The sequence below is a fragment of the Penaeus vannamei genome, chromosome 40 (genome assembly GCF_042767895.1).
Source record: "Penaeus vannamei isolate JL-2024 chromosome 40, ASM4276789v1, whole genome shotgun sequence".
NCBI lineage: Eukaryota > Metazoa > Arthropoda > Malacostraca > Decapoda > Penaeidae > Penaeus > Penaeus vannamei.
The window spans coordinates 22,523,696-22,536,195 of NC_091588.1; the positions used below are offsets into that span (position 1 = coordinate 22,523,696).

The 12,500-nt window shown below is 41.0% G+C and overlaps 1 protein-coding gene across 1 annotated transcript in view; it reads right to left on the reverse strand.

Moving 5' to 3' along the window:
• Positions 1-651: 651 nt before the first annotated feature.
• LOC138860280 (glutamate receptor U1-like) overlaps positions 652-12,500 on the reverse strand; it is a 16,697-nt gene continuing 4,848 nt past the window's right edge. The window contains exons 5-11 of the mRNA XM_070117484.1: positions 11,141-11,231; positions 9,216-9,537; positions 7,361-7,578; positions 6,314-6,494; positions 5,038-5,137; positions 3,705-3,834; positions 652-2,217 (exon numbers count right to left, since the gene is read on the reverse strand). Of these exons, the coding sequence (XP_069973585.1) occupies positions 2,068-2,217; positions 3,705-3,834; positions 5,038-5,137; positions 6,314-6,494; positions 7,361-7,578; positions 9,216-9,537; positions 11,141-11,231 (1,192 nt within the window). The 3' untranslated portion in view covers positions 652-2,067. The remainder of the gene's footprint in view (positions 2,218-3,704; positions 3,835-5,037; positions 5,138-6,313; positions 6,495-7,360; positions 7,579-9,215; positions 9,538-11,140; positions 11,232-12,500) is intronic.

The following is a 12,500-nucleotide window of genomic DNA, read 5'->3' on the forward strand; positions in this document are numbered from 1 at the left end:
ATTTTTTTTTTTTTTTTTTGTAAGTTTTAGTTTCAATTCCATTTGTTACAATGGATATTCTTTGCTGTGGCACTGTTTTATTTTGTTACTAAATCGCCCTCTGTGTGCAGGGAATGGCCGGGGTTACCATCCACTGGCAGCGCGCAGGATCGAACGTAAGTCAGCAAGATTGCAAGCCCAGGACGTTACTACTGCACTTCACAAAGGCCAAAGGAAGTGACTGAGACTTCAACATCCCAGTTCAGCCAATACTTACCCTACTCCAGGTCATTTCAGTAAATTCTTGAGTTTCGTCAGAGTGCAGGCTTGGTTTAGACTCCGGAGTGGCTACTGCAGGAGGCTGAGCTGACCTGATCTGTTCTTTCTGCGCAGGAATAAACGAGTTGTTTAAAGTCAGTGTAGTCAGGTGACCAGGTGTGTGAATATTTCTTCCTTGAGTGAATTGGGGGGGTTTGGATTGCATGTGCAGTAGCCATGCTCACACCTTGGATGGTTTTGAGTGTACAGGTATAAGCTTTACGTAAAGACTTATGATTACCGGAGTATGCATTTAATTACTTATTTTTATGCGTTTGTTTATGGTTACCTTTTATTTACTTATTCCTCTTCATATTCTCTCTCTCTCTCTCTCTCTCTCTCTCTCTCTCTCTCTCTCTCTCTCTCTCTCTCTCTCTCTCTCTCTCTCTCTCTCTCTCTCTCTCTCTCTCTCTCTCTCTTCTTTATAACAATGGTTTCTGTTAATCTTTCCAGTTTTATCGTGTTTTTTTATTATTCAATTAATAAGGCATTATTATAAATGTTCATTTTACAAAATTAATTATTTGTTATGAACGGTGTTTTACCATGTCTTTATCGTTATTATACTATTGATATAATCATCATTAGAAGTAATTTTATTCAGAATTTAGCCTTATTTAAATAAAGTTTTTAGAATGATTTCAGCAACACTAGCGCCAGCATTGCCGGTGTGGAAGCGGTGAAAGCCTTGGAATGAATTTCATGCACGCTATACATACACCTATGGTACTTGTGCTTTACGGGTTTGCATGAGTGTCCTGTGGCTCCTGTATATTTGGAGTCGAGGAACAGTGGGCGATAAAGAGGGGAAGGGAAAAGAACGACTCTGTGCTGTTTTGAGGACTACATGTTCACTAGGCGATCCTCTGTGCGTGCGGGGTCAAGGGACAGCGTCGTGGCTTTGAGATTTCCACAGGACGGCCTCCTGTGCGTGCGTGTGTGTGTGTGCGCGCGTGCAGAAGACGACGGAGTGTGTGCGATTGAGTTCCCAGGACGACCCGCCGTGTGTGTGTGTCGATTCACCACAGTACGACAACTTTGTCCTGTCCTAGCTGGTGGGAATCGACCTCAGGGTTGGGTGGTTCCTCCTCGGCCACCGAAGGACGACGTCTACGGAGCAGGAGGTCCTTCCCGTCCTTCGGGATGCCACCGCCCTCCGCTCTACCAAAGGGCGTGACCTCTTTCGTGACAGCAAGAGGTTGGAGAGTGACAACGATGGGACTGCCAGCGTGCCAAGGACTCTTCCCCGCCCCTCGAGTCAAGGCGGAGGGGCGAGAGGAACCCTGGGGAAATGAGGGCCACCTGCTGATGAAGGGCGAGGAGGTGGCGTACAGGTCATGCAGCAAGGCTTTGGGCATCGGGTACACGATCTGCAACACGGGGAGCGAGAGAGCGCGTCACTGCACGGCCGCACTGGTTGAGGTCCTGATGTCAGTGTAAAGTCACTTCGTTGAGAATCATTGTTTTGGGAGAATGGACAATGGTGGACGGAAGTTTAACTGTAGTTTAGTGCATGTGTTCGTTCTAACGTAAAGGCAAACACAACTTTCTTATATATGTATGGTTAAGAAATTTGAATTAAACACATGCTAAATACAAACTATGTACAGTGTGTATACAGGCAGATCAACCATATATATATAAAACACATATATATTAATATGTGTGTGTGTGTGTGCTTATACATACATGCATATATATACTTATACGCACATACATAAGTCCACACAAAACATAACTCAATCAAACGTTTTGGCCAGACCAGCACACTCATCGCCCTTCCACTCCACTCAGTATACGAACGTCTATTCTGGGAGGAAGGCGAGCTCCTTTGCCGAGGCCCTTCCTGTGTATAAGGATCTCCAGGACGAACACAAGGGCCGATAGGGTGAGTCCCACGCCCAGCACCACGAAGATTCCCTTAGGGTCATTGGGGAAAATAGATAAATAGTTAGGTAGATAGATAGATGGGTATATACTTACCATACTATGTGCATCTCTATTTGTGCGTATAAGTTAGAATTAATAAAATATCAATAACCTATTTATTCATACATGCGTTTAACGATAAAGTTACCTAATCATAAGATAGGAATATATAAAAATGAACGGATCTATGCCATAAAATTAACTGGCTTATCACAAGTTAAGAAATGGGTGGAAGGAATCGCAAGAACAGAATCTGCCACGCTTATGAAAGATAAAGTGGAGTGTCCTTAAGAGTCTTCTGGAGGAGGTTCCTTGCGCTCCTTCCATGAAGTCTTCCGGAAGTACAGACAATAAGAAAAAAAAGTTCCTTCTTGTGCTTCCAGATTGAGTACAACTTCCAATTCTTTGTTTTTTTGTTATTTCTTAGTGCAGCATCAAATTTGTATCAGTACATAGATAACCATGATCTGTTGTCGTTTCTTAATACAGCATTAAATTTGTATCAGTACACGGATAACCATGAAAATGTATTTCAAGGTAAATGAAACCTTTACGAAATCCGGTTTATCACAACGCCTGGCAACTCACATTATACGTTGTTCGCTTTTCTGGTTATTGACTAATTTTCCCACGAATGGAGCTTGGAAACATTTGAGTGTAATAAAGCTTATTATGGTGTAACTTAACACTAAATTCAGCAAACACTGAGCAAACCCCTATCAACACATTATTTTCCAATTCTACTGAGAATTATGTGGCTGAATCTGAACAGCTGCCGGAAAGGAAATAACGGGAGGGGGGGGGGGTGCTCCGAAAAGTAATAAGCAAGCAAAAAAAAAAAAAATGTAGACGTAGTTGCATACTCTGCATCTGGCCCTTTCAACATCTGCAAGGTCCCAGCAAAGTTCACGACAAGAGCAAACAAGAAGTAACAAAAGAAGCAAAAAGGGGACCTGCAATAAGTGCCAATTGGTGCCGCCTCAGCTCTTGATGGATATATCAGCTTTATAATTTATTTGAATATGCAAGTCTGGTGAAGACCTCTTCTCTTGTACATTCTTTGGAATTTATACATTAAGTTTTGTTATATTCCTTTAGCGTTTTTTGGAAAGTTGTCGGATTTTCTTATTATTGTTTTTTTTTCTGAAAGGACATATTGTGATTTTGTTTCCTTTAATTCTATTTTCATAACAGTCGCTGTTTTACTAATGCTTTGTGTTAGGAATATGTTATTATCTTCTGCATTTGTCATACATTATTATCTTCTGTATTAGGTAGATAGACAGATTATTATTATCTTCTGTATTAGGTAGATAGACAGGTTATTATTATCTTCTGTATTAGGTAGATAGACAGCTTATTATTATCTTCTGTATTAGGTAGATAGATTATTATTATCTTCTGTATTAGTGTTTTGTATTAAGGCTATGTTCTTATCTTCAGACCCTGTGGAAATCTTATCAGTTATTTGCACTTACCCAAAGCCCCTCCATAGTATACGGCTCATTAACGGTGATGGAAGAGGGAGCTCTGAGACAAGAAGTTGCATTGGGGAGTAAGCTGGCTATCCACTCGCTGTACAGGTCGTGCTCAATTAGAGATTGGATCCTGTGTCGAGAAGTTTTAAAATTGAGATTATTTATTGTCCTGATATGTGTGTGTGTGTGTGAACATGTGCAAGTGTATATACGCTGTGGATGTGTTTCGTATACGTGCTTATGTACAAATCAAAGATCCTATAATATAAAGGTGCACAGTTCAGTCTCTTTAATGAATGTTTCTCTTTAATGAATGTTGTACCATTTTGGTTATCTGGTGATTTATAATTTCATGACATCAGTAATGTTGTTTTAATGCCACAGAAGTAGAGGGACAATATCATATATACATATCCGTTTTATATTGTCTGTTTATGATACAATTTTCCATTTTAATTACTTTATGTATTTTTTGATGGATCTCTCATTTCTAGATGTACTAAAGGTATCAATAATGATTAAAAGGACTTTCTTATATTCATTGAAGCTTAACAAAGTCACCAAGCTACCTAGATAAGGAGAAGCATTTATGATCACTGATGTCCTAATACATATGAAACACCAGCCTAATGCAAATGAAACATCAGGCTATAATGAGTTTCGTCATGTTGAAGGCATAAGTGTCAGAAAGGAGGCTGCACATTGTAACATTATTAATGGTAATCAATGCAGTGAATAATGAATAAGAGTATGATGACCGAAAGAGTGTTTTGGACGAAGTCTGTATTTGATTAAAAGTCAGTTGAACTCTGGTTTATACATATATACGCATCTAGGGTCTTTGTTATATATATATATATATATATATATATATATATATATATATATATATATATACATATATATATATATATATATATATATATGTATATGTGTGTGTGTGTGTGTGTGTGTGTGTGTGTATATATATATATATATATATATATATATATATATATATATATATATATATATATTATATATATTGTGTGTGTGTTTGCGTATATATATAGATAGATAGATATGTATATGTACATATATGTAAGTATATATATGTGTTTATTTATGTATGTGTGTGTGAATACACGCACACAAAATTTTAAAAATAACTTAAAAGCGAAAGAAAAATGCACTGAACTCCTCTAGGATTTTTAAAATAATAATAAAAAATAAATAGAATACTTAAAATCAACCCGACAACACTCTTTTCACCTAGCAATTCTCTCAGCCCTTCGTTCAGACCCACAATAGCCAGAAGACCATATACGTAACAGTCCCATTCCTTTGTCTTTACCTGTAGTTAATGGCAGGCATAATGGAGAGGCCAGGGACGCCCACGATGCAGAAAATAAGGGGATAATACGATTCCTTGCCTATGTAGTAGTCGCAAGTTCCTGGAAAAGGGGAAAAGGGGTGTTAGTTATGAAGTTGGTATTAGTGGCGGGAAAAAAATGGCGTTCGTAAAAAAATGGGCGTTTGTGAAAAATGGACTCTGGCAAAAAAAAAAAAAAAAAAAAAAAAGAAATGTTAGTGAAAAAAAAATGGTCGCTTGTGAAAGAAATGGGCGTTATGGAAAAAAAAATCATGAGCGCTTGTGAAAATAAAAATGTGCGTTAGTGAAAAAATGGGCGCTTGTGAAAAAAAAAATGTGCGTTAGTAAAGAAAAAGAAAATAAAAGATGAAAAAAACGCTTATGAAAATTGAAAAAAGTGCGTTTGTAAAAAAAGAAAAAAAAGAAAAATGAGCGTTAGTGAAATAATAGGTATTAATAATAAAACAATTACAGTTAGTAAAAAATATAGGCTTTTATTTTAAAATAGGCGTTGGTTAAATAATGTTCGTTAGTGAAATAAAACTGGACATTAGTGAAGAAAATTGTGAGGTTAGTGAAATGATAATGGGGCTCAATGACTAAAAAAAAAAAAAATGGCCGTTAGTAGAAAATAGTGAAAAAAAAATAAAATCGGCATTAGTGAAATGATAATGATGATTGATTAATTACCTAATAGACTATGACAATAATGAGGAGAGATTATGTTACTAATACAATTATCTTTAATAATGGAAAGATAATGACAATGGTAACAATAGTATTGATAATAACGATGGTGATGATGTTGATAACAATAATATTTATTGCTTTCACAGTCATTATTATCAGTATCATCATTATCATTTTATAATCAATATCATATTATCATTATTATTATTAATATCCTTACAACAACAACAAACAACAACACCTACAACAGTAACAACAACAAAAACAACAATAACAACAACAACAACAAAAACAGCAACAACAACAACAACTTTAGCAATCCCCCCCCCCCTCGAACACCCCATCCCCCACGCCCACCTCTGAGCAATAAACCAACAACAACAAGCACAGCCACGGCCCCCGCGCCCACCTTTGAGCAAAAAACAACAACAAACAACTTTAGCAACACCCCCTCGAACAAAAACAACAACAACAACAACAACAGCAAACATAGCCACAGCCCCCGCGCCCACCTCTTAGCAAAAAAAAATACAACAACAACAAGCACAGCCACGGCCCCCGCGCCCACCTTTGACGGAGAAGTCGTCCGAGATGATCTTCCTGACGGTGGCGTCCTCGACCAGGAGCGCCGCCCCCCCCGCCCGCACCGAGCTGTAGGCGACGTCGAAGAGGTCGCTCGCCTTCAGGAAGCTCACGCGTCCCTCGGCAGCCACGCCCCGGAGCTCCTGGTAGATGCCGCTGGTGGCTTGCTGGGAGGATGGGATGGGTGAGGGGGTTGGTGGGGAAAGAGGGGGGGTGGAGGGGGGGGAGGTAGATGCCGCTGGTGGCTTGCTGGAAGGACGGGGTGGGGATGGGTGGCTTGCTGGGAGGACGAAGGTGGGTGAGGGGGGGGGGGGGGGTCTTTATCTATCCTCCCCTCTACCTCCCCCTCCTTACCTATCCTCCCCTTTTTTAACTATCCTCCTCCCTCTACCTCCCTCTCCTTACCTATCCTCCCCTCTACCTCCCCCTATCCTCCTCTTCCTTACCTATCCTCCCCTCTACCTCCCCCTATCCTCCCATTCCTTACCTATCCTCCCCTCTTTACCTATCCTCCCCTCCTTACCTACCTTCCCCTCCTTACCTCCCCCTCCTTATCTATCCTCCTCCCCCTCATTATCTATCCTCCTACCCTCCTTACCTCCCCTCCCCTCCTAACCTCCCCCCCTTACCTCCCCTCCCCTCCTAACCTCCCCCTCCTTACCCACCCTCCCCAACGCACCTCTCCCTCCTTACCCACCCTCCCCTCCTCACCCCCCTCACCCCTACCTCCCCCTCCTTACCTCCCCTCCCCTCTACCTCCCCCTCCTTACCTCTCCTCCCCTCCTAACCTCCCCTCCCCTCTACCTCCCCCTCCTTACCTCTCCTCCCTTCCTAACCTCCCATCCTTACCCACCCTCCCCCTCCTTACCTCCCCTCCCCCCCTCTACCTCCCCCTCCCTTCCTTACCTCCCCCTCCTTACCTCCCCTCCCCTCCTTACCCTCCTCCCCCTCCTAACCTACCCTCCCCCCTACCTCCTACCTCCTTACCCACCCTCCCCCTCCTCACCCTCACCCTCCCCCCCCCCCTCCTTACCTCCATAGTGGCAGTGAGCGCCGTCGACGTCTCAAACACCAGCTGGAAACTGCGGTCGTCCACGAGGTCCTTCAGGTAGTCTATCCTGACGGGGATGTTCCTGACGGCGAGGAGGGACGTGAGGGCCGACGAGAAGCTCCTCATTATCACCATGACCGCGAGGAGCCACATGCCCACCATCATGCGGGTGGCCACGGCGTTGTAGATGTAGATGAGGTCTGGGGGGATGAGAGGGAGAGGGAGGAGGAGGTGGAGGTGGTGGTGGAGGAGGTGGTTGAGAAGGGGGAGGGGGAGGGGGAGGAAGAAGAAGAAGAGGAGGAGGAGGAGGGGGAGGAAAAAGAAGAAGAAGAGGTGGAGGGGGAGGAAGAAGAAGAAGAGGTGGAGGAAGAAGAAGAAGAGGTGGAGGAGGAAGAAGAAGAAGAGGAGGGGGAAGAAGAAGAAGAAGAGGTGGAGGAGGAGGGTGTTAAAGAGGGGGTTAGGTGCTGGTGTTAGGGGAGGGGGGAGGTTGTGGTGTGCAGGGCGAAGGTGGATGGTGAGTGTGGTGGTGTTGGTGAATGTGGTGGTTGTGATGGTGAGTGTGGTGGTGTTGGTGAATGGGGGAGTAGTGGTGGTGGTGCTGAGGGGTTGTGTGAGGCAAATTGGTGATGTGGACTGAAGTGGTGATGCAAAAGTAGTGATGGTGTGTGTGTGTGGTGATGCAAAGGCGGTGCTGATGGGGTTTGTGATGCAAATTGGTGATGTGGAATGGAGTGGTGATGCAAAGGTAGTGGTGTTGAGTGTGGCGGTGGTGGTGAGTGGGTATGTGGTGCAAAATTGGGGATACTGAGTGCTGGTGATGCAGTTTAGTTACGCTATGTGTGTGATGCAAAGTCATGATGTTAAGTGGCGTTGAGTGTGTGGTGTGAGTGGTGAGGAGATGGTGATGCTAATTGTGTGATGAAAAATGCCGATTTTGGTGATTTTGTAACACGTGACGATGAGATATAGCATTCTTCCAAACATATCTACTTTAAAAACTCAAGTTGCAAAATGTTTGAAAAGTAATATTGCTCTGCACACGCAATATCATTTCTAACGAAGCTGTACATTATTTCGAATTTCAGTTCATGCCACATATGACCCCAATATTTATTTATTTATTTATTTATTAACAAAACCGTAAAACAATTCTGAATTTTCTACAAGCGTATTTATCATTACTCCCTTTTCGTAAAAAAAATAGCAAATTGTAGCAAGTATACATGCTTCTTGTCGCTTTTTCTTTCCAAATTGAAAAAGTACATTTTGAATATCTATCATTCTGTAGCTCTAACGTGCGTAAAGTTAAATGAAAATGTGAGTGAAATTTTATTTAGTACTGTTGTCCTTAACCAACCAAGTTAGTAAATATAACCGGTCTGTTTACTCTTAATAACCTTTCTTAACAAAACAGTAAAGGAATTATAAAGCATCTATACATAATTATATGATTATGATTATTACTTTTGAACAAAACTGTGATAATGATGTGCACAAGATCATTATTCCTCCCAGCAAGTCTGTAAATAAAAGCTAATGTGTTTTAAATGAGAGTGTGTTTATCATCACTTCATCTTTAATAACACTTTTTTTTAGAAACCTGTACGTTTTAATCATTGCTCTCTCTTTAAAACAGTTGAAAAATAATTATATTATTTGAATATATAATGATATGTTTATCATTGCTCATTATAAAAGGCAAACGAACTCGAATATTTGTACATAAGAGAACTATCACTCTATTATCTGTACATAAAATGACACGCTTATTCTATTTCAAAGCAAACTGCAGATGACCTCGACCCTTCGGTGACCTGAGCCGACGCCTAGAACTCACTCTGCTGACACACCATCGCGAACTGGTCCCAGAACTGGTTGAGGACGAGCCTCGCCGTCGCCCACTCGTCCTGGGGTCCCTCCCGCACCTTCACCAGACTCACAACACCAACGCTCAGCATCAGGGACAGCACCAGCATCCCCAGCACCATCCCCAGCCACACCGTAGGGCCCAGGGGACTCAGGAACCCCCAGGGATTGATCTCGGGGCTTCCTCTCTTCACCAGGATGCGGTAGTAGTCGATCATGATGGGCTGGGAGAACTCGGCCACCTTGGCGCGGGACTCCGTCAGGCCGAAGGGGCCCAGGGCGAGGTCCACCTCCTTCGGGAATGCAGGGGGACGTGACTCAGGGAGGGAGGGAGGTGGTGTGAACGTGAGTTAGAGGAGTAAGAATCATCTCAACTTCTGCGACTGAAGTTTTAGATAAGCAAATATCAGCGCAACTTCTTCTGCGACTGAAGTAAGAGGAAGGCAAAAGATATTAATGCGATATAAATAAAGGAAGGCAAAAGGTATTAATGCGATATAAATAAAGGAAGGCAAAAGGTATTAATGCGATATAAATAAAGGAAGGCAAAAGGTATTAATGCGATGTAAATAAAGGAAGGCAAAAGGTATTAATGCGATGTAAATAAAGGAAGGCAAAAGGTATTAATGCGATGTAAATAAAGGAAGGCAAAAGGTATTAATGCGATGTAAATAAAGGAAGGCAAAAGGTATTAATGCGATGTAAATGTGCAAGAAGCAATGAAGATTTCTTGAGACGGAGGACTCGACTCAGGCCAAAGTGATCCAGGGCGAACTCCTCCTTCAAGAACGGAGTTATGAGAGGGTCGTCAGAGAGAAAGGGAGAAGGTAGAATTGTAAAATAAGTAAGGAATAAAACAATTGAAATTCTTAGGAGATTCCTTAGGGAACAGGTTTTCATCACGTCGAGGAGACCTACCAACTCGAGGAATGGAGAGAGGGTCGTTAAGAAGGAAAGGGGAAGATGTAAATGCGGTTTAAATAATGGTATAAAAGTAAAAACAAAAATGCACTGAAACTCTTGGGAAATGAAGAGAGAGCAGGTTGTCAGAAATACAAAAATCGATGAGAAATTTCTTCGGATGGAGGAGGAAGGAAGGGGGAAAAAGATCAGAGAAAGGAAAGAGAGAATAGAGGGAGAGAAGGAGAGAGTAGAAGAAGGCGAAGAAAGAAAGAAATTTGAAAGAAGTAAAGGAAGATAATGTTAAGACAAGCGTAAATGAATATCTAAGGACCGGTGAAAAAGATAAAATGGTCAATATCTTTTTAAAAAGATGTCTAGTGTAAACAAAACAAAGAGCATTGAACTTCAGGTTTTAAAATTTCAAAAATATTCAACAGGTGATATTCTTGTACCCATTCTTTCAATATTCTAAATATAAACTCGCTAACAAGATTCTGAAAATATCTACCAAAGAAGCAAAAAGTGCTTTCGATCAGTCCTGAAAGTGTACTCCCTAAAGTGTTAAAGAACAAAAAAAAATCTAAAAGTATACTCGCTAACGTAATTAAAAGAAAAGAACAACACTTTATGGAAAATATACTCCCAAAATACTTACAAAGGAAGAAAAACATAAACACTCACTTTCAACTTTCACAAGATGTACCCCCGAAAGAAGCCAAAAAAAAATACTTTTTGAAATTTCCCAAAATACTTTTTGAAAAAAGGAAGAAAAAAAACATCAACTTTCACAAGACGTAACCCCGAAAGAAGCCAAAAACAAAGCATACTCACATTCCGAAAATATACTCGCTAACGTAATTAAAAGAAAAAAATGCCAACACTTTATGGAAAATACACCCAAAATACTTTTAAAAAGGAAGAAAAACATAAACACTAACTTTCAACTTTCACAAGATGTACCCCCGAAACAAGCGAAAAACAAAACAGACTCACATTGCGCTGTATCATACCCAGCATGCCATTCCATTCGCCGTCGTTGTTGGGGGCGCCCCACGCTCCGTCGGAGGGGCGGACGAGGGTGTAACTGCGGGTATGAGATAGGTATAGCTTTAGATGTGTATTGGTATAAGATGTATAACTTGGTATTGTTAAATCTATGCAAATTGATATAAGATTTGTAACCTGGTATTGTAAAATCTATGCATATTGGTATAAGATTTGTAACTTGGTATTGTTAAATCTATGCATATTGGTATAAGATGTATAACCTGGTATTGTTAAAGCTATGCAAATTGGTATTAGATGTATAACCTGTGGTAAAGAAAAGTTAAAAGAAACATTGGTGCATAAATAGATAAGAAAAATAGTAACAAAAATGTTTAAGAAATAAAAAATATTGTTATAGAAATTAATAACACTTCTTCGTTATTACTGCAGGACAGTTATGGGTATATGAATTCGCATTGGTATATACGAAAAACCTACCACAATGAAAGTTAGCATAAAATAACATAATGAATACTGATGTAGTTAGTAAATACAACGTATAATGAAAGAAAAATAATATTGACGTAATGAGTATAAGGTGCACCAGGCAGGCTCTGTGGCAGGGTTTGATTATCTCCTTCGTTCGACCTCCTTCTCTCCTTCTCCTTCTCCCTTCCTTATTTCCCCTTCTTTATTCCCTCTTCCTTATTTCTCCTTCTTTATTCCCTCTTCCTTATTTCCTCTTTATTATTTCCCCTTTCTTATTTCTCATTCTTGTTTACCCTCTTTTTTCTTCTTCCTCTTTATTATGTCCCTTTTCTTACTTTCCCTTTCTTATTTCTCATTCTCGTTTACCCTCTTTTCTTCTTCTTTTCCTCGCTTCCAAGACTCTTACTTGGAATGGATCATCTCCTTCCTCCTCTTCCCTTTTCTTTTCTTATCCTTCTCCTTTCTCTCCCCTTCTTTCTTTCACCTTCCTTATTCCCCCTTGCTTATTTCTGCTTCATTATTTCCCTTTCTTTAAATCCCCCCTTTTTTTACTTTTTCCTCTTCCCTTCCCTTTTCTTATTCTCCTCCTTTCTTTCACCTTCCCTATTCCCCGCCTCCCTCGCTCCTCAGACGCCTTAATGAATCTGAACGTCGAAGAATCTTTACCTCCCCTTCCTTGTCCCTCCTTTCCTTACTTACTTCCCCTTCCTTATCCACCCTTCTTCCCTTCTCCTACCCTTCTTTCTTTCCCCTCCTTATCCACCCTTCCTCCCTTCCCCTTCCTCATCCCCCTTTTCTTACGTATTTCCCCTTCCTTATCCATCCTTCTTCCTTTCTTTATCCTCCCTTCCTTATCCATCCTTCCTCCCCTCCACTT